Consider the following 19,931-nt stretch of genomic DNA (forward strand, 5'->3'; position numbering starts at 1 on the left):
CTCTCTCCCTACTCCCTCTCCCTCTCTACTCCATCTCTCTCTCTACTCTCTCTCCCTACTCCCTCTCTCTCTCCCTACTCCCTCCCTCTCCCTACTCCCTCTCTCTCTCTACTCCCTCTCTCTCTACTCCCTCCCTCTCCCTACTCCCTCCCTCTCCCTACACCCTCCCTCTCTCTACTCCCTCTCCCTCTCTCTACTCCCTCTCTCTACTCCCTCTCCCTACTCCCTCCCTCTCCCTACACCCTCCCTCTCTCTACTCCCTCTCTCTACTCCCTCTCCCTCTCTCTACTCCCTCTCTCTCCCTACTCCCTACTCCCTCTCTCTCCCTACTCCCTCTCCCTACTCTCTCTCTCTCTACTCCCTCTCTCTCTCTACTCCCTCTCTCTCTACTCCCTCCCTCTCCCTACTCCCTCCCTCTCCCTACTCCCTCCCTCTCTCTACTCCCTCTCTCTCTCTACTCCCTCTCTCTACTCCCTCTCCCTCTCTCTACTCCCCCTCCCTCTCCCTACTCCCTCCCTCGCTCTACTCCCTCTCTCTCTCTACTCCCTCTCCCTTTCTCTACTCCCTCTCTCTACTCCCTCTCCCTCTATCTACTCCCTCTCTCTACTCCCTCCCTCTCACTCTACTCCCTCTCTCTACTCACTCTCTCTCTACTCCCTCTCTCCCTCTCTCTACTCACTCTCTCCCTCTCTCTACTCCCTCTCTACCTACTCTTCCTCTCTCTACTCCCTCTCTCTCTATTCCCTCACTCCCTCTCTCTCTATTCCCTCCCTCTCTCCCTCTCTCTATTCCCTCTCTCCCTCTCTATTCCCTCACTCTCTCCCTCTCTCTACTCCCTCTCTCTCTCTCTCTCTCTCTCTCTATTCCCTCTCTCCCTCTCTACTCTCTCTCCCTCTCTCTACTCCCTCTCTCCCTCTCTCTCTATTCCCTCTCTCTACTCCCTCTCTCTACTCCCTCTCTCTCTCCCTCTCTTTCTCAGCACATTTGCTCGGACTGTAAGAAGAGTTTCTGTGCCCTGTGCTCGGTGCTGCAGGAGAACCTCCGCTGCTGCACCACCTGTCACCTCCTGCGCGGCACGGCCTTCCAGAGACCACAGCTCATGGCGCTGCGCGTTAAAGACCTGCGCCAGTACCTGCTGCTGCGCAACATCCCCACAGACACCTGCAGGGAGAAGGAGGACCTGGTGGACCTGGTGCTCTGCCACCTGGAAGCAGGGGAAAACACCTCCACACAAGGAGCTGTAGAGGAGGAGGAGGAGGAGGACACAGACAGCCTGCACTCCCTCCCCCACTCCCTCCACGCCTCGCCCCCCTCAGCCACACGACGCTCCGCCTCGGAGCAGTCGGTGCTCTCTGCCTCCCAGGGAGACGCTCCTCTCAGCCGGAGTGACAGCTCAGGGACCGCTCAGAGCCAGGTGTGACGACACACAACACACACACACTCACACACGCATGCACAGTCGCACACGCACGCGGACGCACACACACACACACACAACACATCCACACACACAACACACTCACACACGCACGCCAATACACACACACACACACACACACAAAACTTGGTCCCATTCCCTCACGTCTGCCCCCCTCCGTTACTGCCTTCCCTGCTCTTTTGACATCTGTCCTACTTGTTTCAAAGCTAATTAATGTGAAGCTTGAAGAGCACATGGCACGGATGTGGGAAGCATATTTGTCAGTGTGAAGTCACAGCTAAGCATAACAATCAGCAACGTGCAATCTGTTCTAGATCTCTAGTGCTGGTTTGTAGGGCTATGATTGTCCCCAGTCCTACTGAAAGTAACCCCCTGGGAAAACCATATAGGCTAAATATAGGAGCATAAAAAGCTCCCAAGCAGTCTAGTAATTGCAGTGTAGTATTGCAGTCAGGCCCTGTTCTTTGCAGCCAGAAAAAAAACCCAGTTTGATACAGTCTGGTGCTGTGTGTGTTTGACATGAATGAGGTGCCTCACTCACACAGGGAAAAGCCCAGCGCCACTGCAGTGAGCTGACGACCACTTGACTGACTGCTGGAAACAGCTGCGTTTACAGTGTCACCCTGGGAGCTGGAGCCAGTCAGCAACAGTCAAGGCTTAAACCCTCAGCCTGTTAAGCTGAGTCGGTTATGTCACGCTCAGTCGCACACAGGCTGGCTTCTGATTCCTCTCAACCGCACAGCTGTAACTGAGAAGACAGAGAGAAAGAGAAAGACAACAGTACTTCTCACATCTCTGTCCCTGTGGTCATCTTCGGCATCCCAAACATCAACATCCTCCTATCGTGATACCGCTAGCACTGTCTTTGCTGCTATCGAGGAGAGATGTACTCTGACAGTGATGTGTGGTTGTCTCACCAACTATCTTAAGATGAATGCACCAACTGCAACACCCTCGGCTGGTTATGGGCATCGCTGGTGCCCGGTGCTTGCACAGCGGTTCGATCGTTCGAGCGTGACATCTGGGCTGGGGAGGCTTGCACGCCACCAACAGGACTGCTGATGCATTATTAACGCAGGTGCATGCTGGGAGCCTGCTGGCTTATTGGTCCAGCGGAATGTGACGGAGGGAGCGCGTGTGTGTGCATGTACGACCAGGGACGTCAGCGTCCCCCGACCCCTACACACCCATCCCTCATTGTGATGTCACACCAGAATGCCCGGCGCCTGCACCATTAGCTAACTGCTTTACGTGCTATGGTCCAGTGGAGACAGAGACAAGGGGAGTCTAGGCTACTCTCTTCATTGCACATAAAGGGCTGAGTTAATGCAGGGCAATATGCCACAAGCCAAACGCATTCTCACCAGACTCACTCTGCGTTTTTGCTGCATCCCTGCCAAGACCATTGGATTCTGGTCGCAGGCAAACTCCTAATAAAGCCATCGCCTTCAAGAAAGGGAAAAGTTAACCACTGATTTGAAGATTAGAAGAAGCAAATGATGCTGAATATTAAGTGTAACACGGGCAACCTTTTAGAGGACACGCCTCCATACCGAATTTCCTTATCAGACATTTTAAGAGAGCCATCAAATATCAATGTGATTAACTGCAAGTGGAAGTCTCGTGATTAGAGCCCACCCTGTGGTGTTTTATAGACATTCTGATTTGTGGGCGAAAGAGTGAGGAGCATCCTGTCGGGGAAAAAAAACAAGTATTTCAAAGCTGCTTATCTGCTTTCATACCATTTCAAAAACTGAATCTGACCGTCTTTTTGATCTATGTTTTGTTTTCTGTGGAAACCCCAGCCGCATGGGGAAGCTCCAACCATCCCCCTCCTGCACCTGGAACCTGCCAGGGAACCTATCATAGAGGTGAGACAGCCAGCTCTGCCTCTGTCTCCACCGCATGTGTTTAACTGAAGAGAACTCACTGACCCACTCTTGTGAGAGGATTCACTCTGTGCTATTGCTTCAATGACCATGGCGTTCACTACAAAAACCTAGTCGTAGTTGAACTTGTTGGCTTGCACATGTTTTCTGAAGGGCCTCCTCTTCTCTCTCTGGTAGATCAGTCCGGTGACGCAGAGGAGGATGCGGGCCTCTTTGTCTGACCTGGATAATGAGGGGGACATTGAGAGCCTGTCTGTTCGGCACCTCAAAGAGATTCTGGCCCGTAACTTTGTCAACTACTCTGGCTGCTGTGAGAAGTGGGAGCTGATCGAGCGGGTACATCGGCTCTACAGGGAGAACGAGCAGAACAGGAAGTCCAGTAAGCACCACGTTGAATCATTTCCTCCTTTACCAACCAACCTTAACCTCAGCTAGAACCCATAGTGATCCTGTTAATAATGACCATCTCCAGTTAAACCCTATTTTCAACCACATAGAAACTGTCCAAGTTAAAACATGTTTTTTTATTGGTGTTATTTACAGTTCCAGATACAGCACAGTATTAAAAATGCATTTCTTGATTTTATTTTAGTGGAAAATGTCAGTAACATCAACAGCATGACCGCAGGTGAGCATTCAACACTCTATCGTTGGGTTGTATATAACATGCACATATTTGTGTGGAAGTGTGACTTCTCATTCACTGCTGGATCAGATGACTGTGTGCAGGAGTTGTTCTCAGTACTACGTGAGGTGGAAGAATTGGAGTAAGAGCTTGTATCCTGTTAGAATCACTAATGGCTCTTTTGGTATGTGCTTTCATTCTAAGTGGTGGCGTATCCTCCACCTATATGCAATGGTGCAGTGGGAGGTAAGGCATTATTGTGTAAAGCATGTCTAACTCCACCATCATCCCACCTGCAAAACCACAGAGTGCTCAGCACTGTCTTAAAATACAACTCTCCATATTGTTGCATGCTGAAGTCTAATTTCCGTCGGATCCTGATCATATTTCCCGGCATGGTTCCATGTTGTTCTCATTTCCATCATCTCATTAGTACTGAAGGCCTGTCGTTCATCCTGTCATTAACGCTGTCCCTAACAACTCTTACCTCGTTACGACCCGTCATATTGAATCCCACCATCTTCATCAGGTTTCATTGTAGTGCAGGTCTTTGAGACACCCTTCCTAATAATATAAAGGGCTTGAGGGTTGCATTATACCCTGCTGTTTAACACACTAAGTGTTGTTCTGGAGAGAGACCAGTTAACCCTGCTGTTTAACACACTAAGTGTTGTTCTGGAGAGAGACCAGTTAACCCTGCTGTTTAACACACTAAGTGTTGTTCTGGAGAGAGACCAGTTAACCCTGCTGTTTAACACACTAAGTGTTGTTCTGGAGAGAGACCAGTTAACCCTGCTGTTTAACACACTAAGTGTTGTTCTGGAGAGAGACCAGTTAACCCTGCTGTTTAACACACTAAGTGTTGTTCTGGAGAGAGACCAGTTAACCCTGCTGTTTAACACACTAAGTGTTGTTCTGGAGAGAGACCAGTTAACCCTGCTGTTTAACACACTAAGTGTTGTTCTGGAGAGAGACCAGTTAACCCTGCTGTTTAACACACTAAGTGTTGTTCTGGAGAGAGACCAGTTAACCCTGCTGTTTAACACACTAAGTGTTGTTCTGGAGAGAGACCAGTTAACCCTGCTGTTTAACACACTAAGTGTTGTTCTGGAGAGAGACCAGTTAACCCTGCTGTTTAACACACTAAGTGTTGTTCTGGAGAGAGACCAGTTAACCCTGCTGTTTAACACACTAAGTGTTGTTCTGGAGAGAGACCAGTTAACCCTGCTGTTTAACACACTAAGTGTTGTTCTGGAGAGAGACCAGTTAACCCTGCTGTTTAACACACTAAGTGTTGTTCTGGAGAGAGACCAGTTAACCCTGCTGTTTAACACACTAAGTGTTGTTCTGGAGAGAGACCAGTTAACCCTGCTGTTTAACACACTAAGTGTTGTTCTGGAGAGAGACCAGTTAACCCTGCTGTTTAACACACTAAGTGTTGTTCTGGAGAGAGACCAGTTAACCCTGCTGTTTAACACACTAAGTGTTGTTCTGGAGAGAGACCAGTTAACCCTGCTGTTTAACACACTAAGTGTTGTTCTGGAGAGAGACCAGTTAACCCTGCTGTTTAACACACTAAGTGTTGTTCTGGAGAGAGACCAGTTAACCCTGCTGTTTAACACACTAAGTGTTGTTCTGGAGAGAGACCAGTTAACCCTGCTGTTTAACACACTAAGTGTTGTTCTGGAGAGAGACCAGTTAACCCTGCTGTTTAACACACTAAGTGTTGTTCTGGAGAGAGACCAGTTAACCCTGCTGTTTAACACACTAAGTGTTGTTCTGGAGAGAGACCAGTTAACCCTGCTGTTTAACACACTAAGTGTTGTTCTGGAGAGAGACCAGTTAACCCTGCTGTTTAACACACTAAGTGTTGTTCTGGAGAGAGACCAGTTAACCCTGCTGTTTAACACACTAAGTGTTGTTCTGGAGAGAGACCAGTTAACCCTGCTGTTTAACACACTAAGTGTTGTTCTGGAGAGAGACCAGTTAACCCTGCTGTTTAACACACTAAGTGTTGTTCTGGAGAGAGACCAGTTAACCCTGCTGTTTAACACACTAAGTGTTGTTCTGGAGAGAGACCCATTAACCCTGCTGTTTAACACACTAAGTGTTGTTCTAGAGAGAGACCAGTTAACCCTGCTGTTTAACACACTAAGTGTTGTTCTGGAGAGAGACCAGTTAATCCTGCTGTTTAAACTGACACACTACATACATCATGTAGTTACTGATTAGAGGAGGCTGGTGGGAGGAGCTATAGGAGGATGGGCTCATTGTAATGGCTGGAATGGAATGAATGGAACAGGTATCAAACAGATCAAATATATGGAAACCACGTGACTCTGTTGCAATTATTCCATTCCAGCCATTACAATGAGCCCGTTTTCTGAGGGCTCCACTGCTACTGATGTAGGGTATGTGAATGAACCAGAGAAGACGGCCATCCTCAGGCTGCGTACTGCGTAAGGTAATGCTGTTTCCTCATACCTTGTTTCTCTCCACAGATAGTATGAAGGCTCAGCTGGCCTCTGATGATCACCTGTGTCGCATCTGCATGGACGCTGTGATCGACTGTGTGCTGCTAGAGTGCGGCCACATGGTCACCTGTACCAAATGTGGGATGAGGATGAGCGAGTGCCCCATCTGCAGGCAGTACGTGGTGCGGGCCGTGCACGTCTTCAAGTCTTAACTCTGCCGTGGGCGAGCATTTCAGCCGAGGACATTGAACCTGCGGCAGAGTGTGCACATGCTCGAAAACCTGAATCTGTAGTGAGGGAGTGTGAATGGGCTGTGCACGTTTCCAAGGATGCAACAGACGTGCACATCCTCCAGTTGAAATGACATGCAGAGCAGACAGCTTCACACAGCCTAACTTCTATTACTAGAACTACAAGTCCCGCTCCCCCCCAGTGATGGTCTGGACCCCACTGGCTGCACTGAATGACCTTCTACAGGTCTTTAGTGTAACACACACTGAACCGTTCCAAAAATAACTACAATATCTTATTTTACAGTGCTTCATTTCAGTTTGTAGCATTTAAAAAAAAAAACGTATAAATAACCATGGAGCGGAGTTGGTCCCATGGATGCTTGAATTGGATGTGATCGTTTATGGTGAGTGGCTGAGGTGATCAAGGTGGAAATGATGACGATATCCCAGGGTTAGAGTCGATATGGTTTACACACTCCTGTCACACCAGGCTATACTGTACGTATCTCCTTCACTGTTCTTTAGTATGTGCAATATAAAAAAAAAAAGAGACTTCCATGTGTGAGTGAGGGACTGTCTGTCTATAAACCAGTCTGTATGTTTCTGTGCTGTTTCGTTCTACACACACATCGTAGGGTGTTTTAGGTGCCAAACTTCACACCACAACTACAGTACATTACTGATGTCTGATTGCGGTTTCTATGCCAAGTGCCACTCCTCACTTCAGGCCATGCATTGTAGATTGGAGCAGCATCCAACCCAAACTCAAATGAATCAAATGTGTTCCGTGATTTGGTTAGATTGTAGGGAAACACTTGAGCCACATGCTGTGGGTTAGTAAGGGGCTTCGGTTCAGTGTTGCTCCACCCATCTCTTCTTGCATGTGTTTAGTCAGTCACAAGTGATATCACATTATGATCCATATGTTGATGATCTTGTTTGGCTTGGATACGGCTCCCGTCTACTGCACGCTGTCTACTGTGGTAACATGCCATCCACTGTGGCTGGATCATCCCGTGCTTTATATTCCTGTGCTCCGTGTCGCTTTTATTCAAGTCAGGCATGACTGGCAATGTGTCTCTGCCATTTAATTAAGCAATATCATGCCATTTATTTTTCCATAGGTGTTTTGTCCACTTGTGTTGTCCATCGGCCGTGTTCAACTCGAGAAGTAGGTAATCGGTGCCTATACTTAAACATATCTTTTATCATGTTGTGGGTGTGTCTTGTGATATCTCTCATATTTTTTTAAGAGAATAAAAAGGAAGCATAACCTAAGTCTATTCTACATGAATCAGTTAATAAAATACAGCTTCTGTTCTTTCAGATTTTTTGAATGACTACTACTGATGCCTGTGGTACGTTATAGCAGAAAAGCTTATTGCTGTAAAAATGTATTGCATATGATATCTAATATTGTTGTTTACTGATATGTAATCTATAGATAAATATATTTTTCCATTTGCTTTGGAAGTCTTATATAATTTATTAGCATTAATTGATATTTTTTGAGAGGTTGAATTGCAATTTTTTTCAGAATGTAAATGCACTTAATTTGATCAGATGAATATGATGTTCTGCCAATCAAAAACAGAGCACTTACTGATCATGTGACAGCTCACAATTAAAGTTCTCTCCTTTTCCTTTGGAGAATGTCTTGTTCTTACCTGCTGGGATCCATTTATACATCACACACGGTAGCGAACTCTGTCACTGTATTTACATGTTTGTTCATTATAATCCTGCTACTGCTCAAAAAAGATGCCACTTGTAGGCAGCTATATGATATTAAAGTATAATGAGTTATATGGGCATTCAATGGAATCCTGGATCTTTGAACTTCTTATTTTGGTCATTACAAGATTATGCCATAAAATAATAAGCAAAGATCCTGTAATGTTTTTAACACACTTCTTGCTGTATCCGACTGGCTACCATCAATGAATTGTTTATTCCCGGTTTAATGAATGCAATGTTGACAGAATGGCATACTACTCTAGATTTGATGTTTAAGGTATTTATTTCAGAACCTAAAAAACATTCATAGATACTCCAATGTATGACATTTTAAACATATTTCACACATGTTTTGTTTACATATTGCACAGACTGGTTATGAACAAAACGATAAATTAAGACGATTCTGGGGGGAAAAAAGTGACCAAAAATAGAGAGCTCGGTATTTAGGATGAGTTTTTAATAACTCAAAAGTCACAAACTAGTTTCTCTAAGCGGAAGATTTACAGTATATACAGTTGAACCAATTATATACTAATACATTTCCCAACCACACAGGGAACACACGGTGATTGGTAGTTAGACCTGTCCTGTCCACATACAAAAAGGAGATTTATCAAAACATCGATTAGGAGCCCCTAGTAGTCATACTTTTGTCATTTCCTGTACATACCCTTTTTTTATACACTCAGTGTATATAGTCTAATAATAGCCTGCATACACAAAAAAGCCACTACTTACAACCAGTGTAATTAAGGTATAATATAAAGTAGTTAGTTACCTGTCAGACACTGACCGTACAGTACCCCAGTAGATCATATACACTGAATGTACAAAACATTAGTAACTCCTGGCTCTTCTCCAAAACAGACTGACCAGGTGAATACAGGTGAAAGCTATGATCCCTTATTGATGTCACTTATTAAATCCACTTCAATTAGTGTAGATGAAGGGGAGGAGACGGGTTAAAGAAGGATTTTTAAGCCTTGAAACAATCGACACGTGTGTGTGTGCCATTCAGAGGGTGAATGGGCAAGATAAAAGATTTAGTGCCTTTGAACCACAGGAGGCTTGGGTAGGGAGGACGGCTCATAATAATGGCTGGAAAGGAGTCAATATAATGGGTATCAAACACATGGGAATCATGTTTGATACCATTCCATTTATTCCGTTCCAGCCATTACTATGATTCCCGTCCTCTCCAATTAAAGTGCCGCCAGCCACCTATACTTTGGGGTATGGTAGTCGGTGCCAGGCGCACCGGTTCGAGTGTCAAGAACTGCAACGGCGCTGGGTTTTTCACACGACAGTTTCCAGTGTGTATCAAGAATGGTCCAACAGCCAAAGAACATCCAGCCAACTTCACACAACTGTGGGGAGCATTGGAGAGAAAACATAGGCCAGCACCCCTGTGAAACGCTTTCGACAGCTTGTAGTCAATGGCCTGAAACTGAGGGTGTTCCTAATGTTTTGTACACTCAGTGTATATACTGTATTGGTTTTATTCAAAAGCAAGTGTCTACTTAAAACTTGCATCCATAGGTGTGGGAATCCCTTGTGAAAAAACAACACAAGACCATGATAATGTCACACCGGCCTGGTATATGAAAACGGACAGATTCTTGGTATGCAGTAGTAGACTTTAAATCAGCCTTATGTTGCTTCCTCTTGCAAACAGTCACTGGTGCCTACTCATACAGACTTGATAAACCTTGGAATGGACAGTAATATTTATTTGTCAAACAGTACAAATAGATTTTTTTTCTAGATATTTCAAAATTTAAGTTGAGTAAAACATGAAAAGGAGAACGTATCTGTGTACTGTACAGACAATTACACGCATAAAAATGAACCTCAGCACTTAAATAAATGACATATAAAACAGCCGTACAGAAAACAAGCTACTGCTCTTGGCATAAATCTACAGTCTAAAGGATAGAAAACAAGAGACAGATTGAATACTGTCCATCAAAAATGGTACTGTAAATCAGTGCATTCAACCGGCACATAAAAGTATGAAACACTTTCTGATACAAAAATATTGATGTGTAAATGTATAAACTGTGCACTGCAACAACAGCACATACTAAACAAAAGAAGTCAAACTTCACCATTGTGAACATACACTGCCTGTTCATTTGCAAGAAATAAAAAAATAACTTAAATATCTTGGCATAGACAAAACGGGGGTGGGGGGAAAAACATGCTTTGTCAAATGTCCAGTAATGCCAGGTGGTCTTTTACATGTTGAAAATCCTGTTTTGGAAAACATGATTGTTTCAGCAGCACAAGAGGCATTCAATGAGTATCAGAGCCACAGTCACTTGTAAAAATGTCCTCTGTCAAATGCAACACTTTCTCCATGGCGATGACGCCCCCCCTTGACGGTTCCTTATTCTGAAGAGTGTCCTAACTAGCGAGTGCATACAGCGCAGTCTCTCTCTCAACCGCTAGCAGAGTTTCTGCAGTAGTTTCTCCTCTACAAGTCCAAACTGTACACTCACTGACATCTCAGCAACGAACCGCTCACAGCCCTCCTTGGTCACCTGCTTGCAGTAGCGCAAGTCAATGTGACAGATGCTTCCACAGCGCTTGAAGTAGGCCAGCGACTGGTCCGTGACTCTGTTGCACACTGCAGAGGGGAGGGAGGAGGAAGATAGGTTGATGTAATAGGAGACCATTCAGTATCTTCAGTGCGTATACAGACAGATAGGCTCCTCCTATACACCTACCGCTTGTTTGTTTTCTAGGATATAAGATTCAAACCAAAATCTCACCGTAGTCATGTGCATGGGGATTTCAAGCGCTCCATTAAACAAGCTTTCAAGTGCTCCATTAAACAAGCTTTCAAGCGCTCCATTAAACAAGCTTTCAAGTGCTCCATTAAACAAGCTTTCAAGTGCTCCATTAACAAGCTTTCAAGTGCTCCATTAACAAGCTTTCAAGTGCTCCATTAACAAGCTTTCAAGTGCTCCATTAAACAAGCTTTCAAGTGCTCCATTAAACAAGCTTTCAAGTGCTCCATTAAACAAGCTTTCAAGTGCTCCATTAAACAAGCTTTCAACGGCTCCATTAACAAGCTTTCAAGTGCTCCATTAAACAAGCTTTCAAATGCTCCATTAACAAGCTTTCAAGCGCTCCATTAAACAAGCTTTCAAGTGTTCCATTAACAAGCTTTCAAGTGTTCCATTAACAAGCTTTCAAGTGCTCCATTAACAAGCTTTCAAGTGCTCCATTAACAAGCTTTCAAGTGCTCCATTAACAAGCTTTCAAGTGCTCCATTAACAAGCTTTCAAGCGCTCCATTAAACAAGCTTTGAAGTGCTCCATTAACAAGCTTTCAAGTGCTCCATTAAACAAGCTTTCAAGTGCTCCATTAAACAAGCTTTCAAGTGCTCCATTAAACAAGCTTTCAAGTGCTCCATTAAACAAGCTTTCAAGTGCTCCATTAAACAAGCTTTCAAGTGCTCCATTAAACAAGCTTTCAAGTGCTCCATTAAACAAGCTTTCAAGTGATCCATTAAACAAGCTTTCAAATGCTCCATTAACAAGCTTTCAAGCAGTTCCGTCAGTGAGTGACTGACGGTGGATAAGACATCAGTGGTGCCAGAGACCTCATTAGTCTGACTGCCACACGGTTCCCCCTGACTGTCTCATAATGGGAATGTCTATCTCTCATTGATCCAACCTTTAAGGGCACTACTCAGAGTGGAGAAACATGGGGGGGTTCAGTTATGGTTTGTAGTGGAGCTTTACTCCGGGGGGCTGAGCCCTAGTTTTACTCCTCCCCATTGGCTCCAATAGAGCATCACAAATAGGCACAATTAAAGCTATTTATATAGGGCTGCACAATCTATAACATTTATTTGAATGTATGTTTTAGCGCGGTGTTCCAAATGTCTATGTTTTTGAGCGTTCTGTCTTTTTTGGTCTCGTGTCCTTCGCACCTTCTGTGCTGCGTGCACATTTCTAGTCGCGCACAGACCCCAAGTCCCTCCCCTTGCCACTCATGACAAAATAGCTTCTTCCTCTCTGACAACAATCGGTTTGAATTTGAGGTTTGGTCCAACAGAATCGCTATGTTGTTCACACAGCTGGAGACGGACAGGAGGGTGTGTTCATAACAGTTCAACTGTTCTGCCTTTTTAGCAAGAAAATAGATCCAAGTTGGTTAGACTTGAAATATGAATATTAGCTGGCTCCTCGCTGGCATGTGGGCTTGTGTTTGAGATATTGTTTATGAGACCTGTGTTCGTTTTCTATAATGTCCGCCTGAAGAAGTTCGTCATCATTAGTGGATTTGCATTACACATGGTTCTGGGTAATTTAATAACAAAAAGGGCTTTGTCATTAACACACTGCAACACCACAAAAGTAGGTTCAACTATTTTAATAAAATAATTACATTATTAGTGGGTCTTACGGTTGTGGAAGGCTTCTATTTAGCCTAGGTTTAACTTCACAAGCCCTGAATTCATTAGATCATTCCTGACTGTTTGAAATTAGGTGTATTGTCTGTTAATGGCTGTGTCTTATTGTGAGAAAATGTTCTAGAAAGATATATCGTGAACCGCCCCGCCCCATAAGTTAGAAAAAAAATCAAGACATGATTTTTAGACCATATCGCCAAGCCCTATATTCATATTGGCATCCATGGGCTCGGGTGCATTCCTCTCAGTAGGGAACATGCCATGACCTATGCAATGAACCAATGAATAGGAAACATGCCAAGACCTATGCCATGAAGCAACGAATGAACGTTGCAACGGACAGTCAATGGCTGTGTCTGGATTCTAACCAATATGTTCTAACTAGTGACTAGTACTGTTACTGTTAGTCGTAAATACTCTCAGTAAACAGTAGGCTGTAGGGACATTCGGACATAGTCATTGTCCGTAGTGATAGTAGGAATTGTAACACGGCCTTGTATCCTCCTACCAGAGAGGTTGATGTCAGTGAGCGAGTCTCTGGTGGTGGTCCCAGCCGCGGTCAGGATGTTGACCGACTGGTCAGTGACGTGGTTGCAGTAGCTCAAGTCCAGCCTGGTCAGTTGGGGCGTGTAGCGGATGAGGAGGCGCAGGGAGGTGTCTGTGATGTCCAGCCCGGCCAGACGCAGGTCCACCACATTCCGCAGCTTACTCCTGTTGTCCAGCTGACCTAGAGAAGGAGAGACAGAAAGAGACGGAGAGATTGAATGTGTCAAGTTGTATTTAAGCTTCCTTACTCGGAGCACAATCAGGTCCAAGTGTTTCCAGCTGTGTGGCCTGTAAAGACAGCCACATGGGGGCACCAGAGAGCACAGCAAGACCTGACATGGATGGGCTGCAGCAGCCTGACTGTATCGCAAAACACATGGACATGCTGTTCAAAACTCCCCGCCACGTGACCAGACGGTCATTCTAACTCACTGGAGGATGGTGGGAATATACCTGGTCTGTTGTCTGTGGGGGGTGAGAGTAGGTCCCTCATCTGGGCGTCTTTGAGCCCCTCTACCCACTGGACATCTAGGGTCCTCAGCAGCGGGCAGCTGGCGGTGCAGAGGGCAGACACAGCCACCCAGGAGCAGCCTGAGAGCAGCAGCATCCGCAGACCTGGAGGGACAACAGTCAGGGGTTAACAGGGGTCGAAACTCGACATCACTCTCTCTCTTGCTAACACCCTAGCACTGTCACAATGCCCCCCTCCCCCCAAAAAGAAGCCCTCCAACTAGTGTAACATTCTCTGCTGCTATTTTCAATCGTTGGGGGGGACTAATTGTGATTTTCCATTAAGGAATCATATTAGTCTCCAACAGCTCGTTAACCTGAGGCTTCAAAAACAAGGAAACAAAAACAAATCACTATGCAAATGTAATTATAGTCGCCGCATAAATTAATAAGAAACAAAGCAAATGGGCTGAAACACTTAAGGAAACCCTGGGGATACAAGCGTCAGACATGCCGGAGCAGCTCGCCCAGCCATGGAAACAAAGACGGCATCACAGTATTGCCAAACATAAACCCATCACAACTAGTCACATTAAATATGTTCCTGTCAATGCCCTCAGTACAGAGAAGCACTGTAATAGACAGTAGTGGTGACAGCAGGTTTCCAGTGTGTACCCAGAACCATGGACAGAGATACAGAGACACACACACACACACACACACACACACACACACACACACACACACACACACACACACACACACACACACACACACACACACACACACACACACACACACACACACACACACACACACACACACACACACACTACAGTTCAGACCATTCTGTTATAAAGGCACAGAGGGATTTGCACATTGCCTCAGTTACAACACTGCTGGCTGGTGTTTACCTGGCAGCCTGTTGATGAGCCAGCTGAGCTGCTTCTTGGAGATGTTGGTCCAGCTGAGGTCCAGAGCCACAGGCTGTCTGCGGATGATGCCACTCAGCATGAGGGGAGTGATGGACTTACAGCGGTTCAGATCGATCCGCGTCCACAGCCTCTTATCACAGCACCTGGGAAGGCAGGGGCGAAGGTCAGCACACGATCACACAGCCGCCATAGCTACAGCTGTGGAAGGACTACACTGAGGTGAGAGCTCTAGGCTAGAGCTTAGTGTTCGTACTGTAGTTCCAATGAACAAGGTCCATTATGAGAAGCACAACCCACTATTTCACAAGACTGACTGGTTTAACTTGGCATCAGACCCCTTGCTCTATCTGATAGCCACAGCACATCTGAAAACTCACCATCTGTTCCAGGTTTTGCAGACGCGCATGCAGACACAAAGGTCTCTGTGTGCGAGGTGCCCGAACACGGCCATCCACACCTCCCTGTGCATCATGTGGGTCTGTCCGTCTTCCAGGGGCAGTCTGTCTGGCGGAGGGCTGATGGGAGGCGGCCGGATCACGTGACGCTCCATCTGGACACACTTGGGTGGTGAGCGGCAGGGAGGAGGGCGTGGGAAAATAGGTGTGATCGGAGGGCTGCGATTCCACCCCAGAGGCGAGAGCTGGCGGGGCGTCCCGTTTAATTCCCGCCCTCTGGGGTGGAGCCAGTCTCCGAGGTCACTGGTGCAGTTGTTGAGTGGCCGCTTGGGCTTAGGCTCCTCCCCGTCGCTCTCAGGCTCTGTCTTCATTGGCCTGTGGTTCTGATTGACTAAGCAGTCCTCGGTCCTCAATGGCCGGCGGTTGTGATTGGATAGACCATCCTCAGTCTTAATTGGCCTGCGGTTATGATTGGCAGGAGAGTCCTCTGTTTTTGGTGGTCTGCGGTTCGGATTGGTCGAGGTGTCCTCAGTTTTCAAGGGTCGACGGCTGTTATTGGCTGGGCTGTCCTCCCTCTTCAGTGGTCTGCGATTCTGATTGGCTAGGCAGTCCTCGGTCTTCTGAATCTCCAGATTGAGCTCTTTGCTCAGCTCCTTGCTCAGCTCTTTGTTGGGGAGGCGGCGGCGCTTGCGTGCCTTCAGCTGGCCAGGTGTCTTCTCTGGGGCATCGCACCCTACACTGCTGGGCCCTGCCCGGGGAGAGCTGGAGCAGGACTGGTCACTGTCTCTGGCTCTAGACGTCCGTAGCAGTGGACTCAGCATAGTCTTTACTGTACTGTCTTTACTGTCCTCTACACCACCATCTTTCTCCTCCTCCTCATCTCCATCCTCTTCCTCCTCTTCTCTTTTCCCTTTAGTTACAACCCTGTCCCCTTGGCATCTGTCCTCCTCTTCATCTTCATGGTCTTTGTGTTCGTCGTCCTCATCTACTTGCTCTTGCTTGATGGTCTTTAACAGCTTGGGGATCAAAAGGTCATCAGGTTTTGGGGGCTTCTTCTGTAAAGGAACATAGGCAGCAGATCAGTTACTCTAACATTCATTTCTTACAATACACTTTACACTTTGAAGTGGCCTTATACATATAATCTTCTACATTTTTCTCCAAGTAGTGTTTCACAAGTAAGGGGTTTACCATTCTCAAATGGCAAGGGTTACGGTTTGGTAATTGAATCTTGACTAAATAAACTCAAATCAAGAGGAATGCTCAGTACAGATACTTCATTATAAACGTAATTATCCATGATCAGGCTGATCAGTCTGTTGGATAAATCACCTTTTTCTTGACAACAGGAGGCTCGTCCTCATCTTTGATGTCGAACAGCATCCTCTTCTTCCTCAGAGGGTTGTCCTCAGGCCTGGGTCGGGGCAGCCCGCCCAGAGACAGCATGGGAGAACGTTTCTTCAGAGGAGGAGATTCCTCTGCTTTCGTTTTTGGGGTGTCATCACGCTCCGCCTTCCTCTTCACTGTGGCCACGGTTGCCGTGGTCCCAGTGGGTGATGTTGGCAGACTGGGCGGGTCGGGCTCTTCCTTGATGTCACGGTTCAATCGCGAGTCTTTCAGCAGCGACCCGGGAAGGTTGGACGCGTACTTGAACCCTGGTCCTCTTTTTTGCTTGACGGCCAAAAGGTGAGAAACAAGAGAAGACTACTTTATATCTTTTGCCTATTTGTTTCCGGACACTTTTAATTCTAAAGTATTTTTTACGATACATTTGATGTCTTGAACAGAGGCTAGATATTCCGGTTCCACACCCACATAGATGCTTACTTTCCCTGTCTTCCCTGAATGGTTGCATTTTGGACACTCCCAGCAGTTTGGCAACTCGTCATTTACAACTCCACCAGAATCTTTCACCTGAACAAAAGAACACAAAGTACTGAGTGGGTGATAGGAAGCACAAGTAAAAGTGAGACAGTGAGAAGCAAAGCTATCATTTATCATTTGCAGCATAGGAGTCCTCTATAGGAGGAAGGGCAACCATAAACAAATACACTGCAGTAACGTAAGTGCTCACACTGAGTCGATCGATCACGTACAGAGAGATATGAGAGGCTCAGTGACAGCATCCACACACTGCATTGAGCCGTTTACCTTGAGGCAGAGAGGGTGGACTATCTCATTGCAGATGGAGCACTCCATGAGCATGCGGTTAAACTTGTCCTCCTCTTCCTCCACTGTGTCCTCCTTCCCTGCCTCTCCACACACCAGACACACCGCTGTGTGGGGCAGTACAGGCTGGAGACCACAAACATCATATTAGGAACTCACTCTAAAACGTCCACACACATAATGTCCCTTGCAGGATAGTTTTAGTTTGACCATTTAAAACATACCACAATAAAAAGCCAAACAGACTTACTGTAGTTAAGATTAGTCGGAGACCTACCGCTATACACTGCCTCATGATGCAGGACTGTTTCATGCGACCCGGCCCTCCGAACTTCTTCATGTCTTTACAGAAGTGGCATTCTCCACACTCTGTCCTCAGGCACGCCTCGCACTTCCGACAACGCGTCCTTCTCCTCCTGGCGCCAGACGTGCTCCGGCTGGCCGACAGCTTGACCGCCGCCGCAGGAGACGAGGCCGCCATTTTGGGTTTGGGTCTGTTGGGAGGCCGCTGCTGCTGAAAGTAGAAGTGGAGGGGAGAGGTGTCTTTATAGCCCAACACTAAAAAGGTACAGAGACAGATGGATCAGGTCTACGGTGGGCTGTAGTGTCTGCAGTATTGACCCCTGAATAAGCAGCTGATTAGGGAAACCAGGTGAATTGACTCATCTAATCAATGCTAGCGGTTGACCAATTAAGTGCCGAGTCATAAGCAGCAGAGCCTTTATTATGACCGGTTGTACAGCTGTCTGGCCTAACTAGGTACTTCCACTTTCTATGGAAAACACAGGACCAGGGAAGAAGCCATCATCCGACCGCACTCAAGTGAGAACATGACATTTTGTTATTTTTTTAACAAAGTGTTAAATAAAACAGGGAGAGGGCATAAGTTTAAATTCAATTGAAGGCAGTGAGAGATGAGGAGGGGGACTGCTTTGATGTGAAGCACTTTCCATTATTGAGTTTATGTTCTCCTGTTATTACTGGCTGAGCCAACACTGAGACAATACTGTACATGCTGCTCATAAACACACACACACACGTTATATAGATGTACTGTACGCAAACAAGAACACACAGGCTATGCCTGGCCAGGAGATATTAGCTACTGAGGGTACTTGTGATCTCATCTATATAGGCAGACTACTGGAGGTTGTTCCTACATAAAAAATATGCTGCAATCATAACCACCCTTTACTCATAGTATAGATCACAGGGACATACTGTACTTGTACTGTACCAAAGGCACATACTGATGTATGGTTATGGCATGACCAATACCCACTTTAAGAGGGCTGTACACAAGAGGAAATTATGTTAATGTGAATTCAAATGGCAAGTATCCAACAGGCACTTGTTTCCACAGCAACCCACAGAAGAATACATGTGTTTCACCCATCAGACTATTGTCAAATTGAATCTGGTCTTTATATACAGTGCATTCTGAAAGTATATAGACCATTAGACTCCTTCCACATTGTGTTACATTACAGCCTTATTCTAAAATTGATTAAATTGTTTTTTTCCTTCTCATCAAGTTACATACAATACCCCATAATGCCAAAGCAAAAAATAGTTTACATTTTTTTGCTAATGTATTCAACATTAAAAAAAAATGAAATATCACATTTACGCAAGTATTCAGACCCTTTACTCAGTACCTTATGGAAGCACCTTTGGCGGCAATTACCGCCTCAAGTCGTCTTGGGTATGCCGCTACAGTACAAGCTTGGCACACCTGAATTTGCAGACTTTCTCCCAATCTTCTCTGCAGATCCTCTCAAGCTCTGTCAGGTTGGATGGGTAGCATCACTGCACAGCTATTTTCAGGTCTCTCCAGAGATGTTCGATCGGGTTCTGGCTGGGCCACTCAAGGAAATTCAGAGACTTGTCCAGAAGTCACTCCTGCGTTGTCTTGGCTGTGTGCTTAGGGTCGTTGTCCTGTTGGATGATGAACCTTCGACGCAGTCTGAGGTCCTGAGTGCTCTGGAGCAGCTTTACATCAAGGATCTCGCTGTACTTTGCTCCATTAATCTTTCCCTCAATCCTGACTAGTCTCCCAGTCTCTGCCACTGAAAACATCCCCACAGCATGATGCTGCCAATACCATGCTTCACTGTAGGGAAGGTGCCAGGTTTCCTCCAAACGTGACACTTGGAAGTGTTCTAGGAAGAGTCTTAGTTATTCCAAACGCCTCCATTTTGAAATGATGGAGGCCACTACGTTCTTGGTGACCTTCAATGCTGCAGAATGTTTTTGGTGCCCTTCCTCAGACCTGTGCACAATCCTGTCGCGGAGCTCTACGGACAATTCCTTCGACCTCATGGCTTGGTTTTTGCTCTGACATGCACTGTCAGCTGTGGGACCTGAATAGACATGTGTTTCCCTTTCCAAATCATGTTAAATCAATTGAATTTACCACAGGTGAACTCCAATCAAGTTGTAGAAACATCTCAAGGACAATCATTGGAAACAGGATGCACCAGAGCTCAATTTCAACTTTCATAGCAAAGGGTCTGAATACTTATTTAAATAGGTATTTCTGTTTATTTATCATGTGCAAACATTTCTAAAAACCTGTATTCCCTTTGTCATTATCGGGTATTGTGTGTAG

At 45.9% G+C, this 19,931-nt stretch overlaps 2 protein-coding genes across 14 annotated transcripts in view; one reads left to right on the forward strand and one right to left on the reverse strand.

The window, feature by feature from the left end:
• Positions 1-8,302, forward strand: part of LOC118388109 (E3 ubiquitin-protein ligase RNF34-like) — a 30,411-nt gene extending 22,109 nt beyond the window's left edge. For 2 of the 5 annotated variants that reach the window (XM_035776958.2, XM_052525775.1), the window contains exons 4-9: positions 980-1,414; positions 3,244-3,309; positions 3,505-3,706; positions 3,920-3,955; positions 4,157-4,198; positions 6,454-8,302. In XM_035776958.2, coding sequence (XP_035632851.2) covers positions 980-1,414; positions 3,244-3,309; positions 3,505-3,706; positions 3,920-3,955; positions 4,157-4,198; positions 6,454-6,638 — 966 coding nt within the window. In that variant the 3' untranslated portion in view covers positions 6,639-8,302. The remainder of the gene's footprint in view (positions 1-979; positions 1,415-3,243; positions 3,310-3,504; positions 3,707-3,919; positions 3,956-4,156; positions 4,199-6,453) is intronic. The other 3 variants (XM_052525777.1, XM_052525776.1, XM_052525778.1) reach the window with 3 other exon arrangements.
• A 358-nt stretch (positions 8,303-8,660) lies between these two features.
• Positions 8,661-19,931, reverse strand: part of LOC118387661 (lysine-specific demethylase 2B-like) — a 53,379-nt gene continuing 42,108 nt past the window's right edge. For 5 of the 9 annotated variants that reach the window (XM_052525770.1, XM_052525766.1, XM_052525771.1 and 2 more), the window contains 9 exons: positions 17,598-17,834; positions 17,303-17,446; positions 16,967-17,065; positions 16,484-16,822; positions 15,134-16,206; positions 14,736-14,899; positions 13,825-13,986; positions 13,334-13,552; positions 8,661-11,028 (listed from right to left, as the gene is read on the reverse strand). In XM_052525770.1, the coding sequence (XP_052381730.1) occupies positions 10,847-11,028; positions 13,334-13,552; positions 13,825-13,986; positions 14,736-14,899; positions 15,134-16,206; positions 16,484-16,822; positions 16,967-17,065; positions 17,303-17,446; positions 17,598-17,834 (2,619 nt within the window). In that variant the 3' untranslated portion in view covers positions 8,661-10,846. Of the gene's footprint in view, positions 11,029-13,333; positions 13,553-13,824; positions 13,987-14,735; positions 14,900-15,133; positions 16,207-16,483; positions 16,831-16,966; positions 17,066-17,302; positions 17,447-17,597; positions 17,835-19,931 lie in introns of all 9 variants that reach the window. The other 4 variants (XM_035776254.2, XM_052525769.1, XM_035776251.2 and 1 more) reach the window with 4 other exon arrangements.

Source organism: Oncorhynchus keta, chromosome 9, assembly GCF_023373465.1.
Source record: "Oncorhynchus keta strain PuntledgeMale-10-30-2019 chromosome 9, Oket_V2, whole genome shotgun sequence".
NCBI lineage: Eukaryota > Metazoa > Chordata > Actinopteri > Salmoniformes > Salmonidae > Oncorhynchus > Oncorhynchus keta.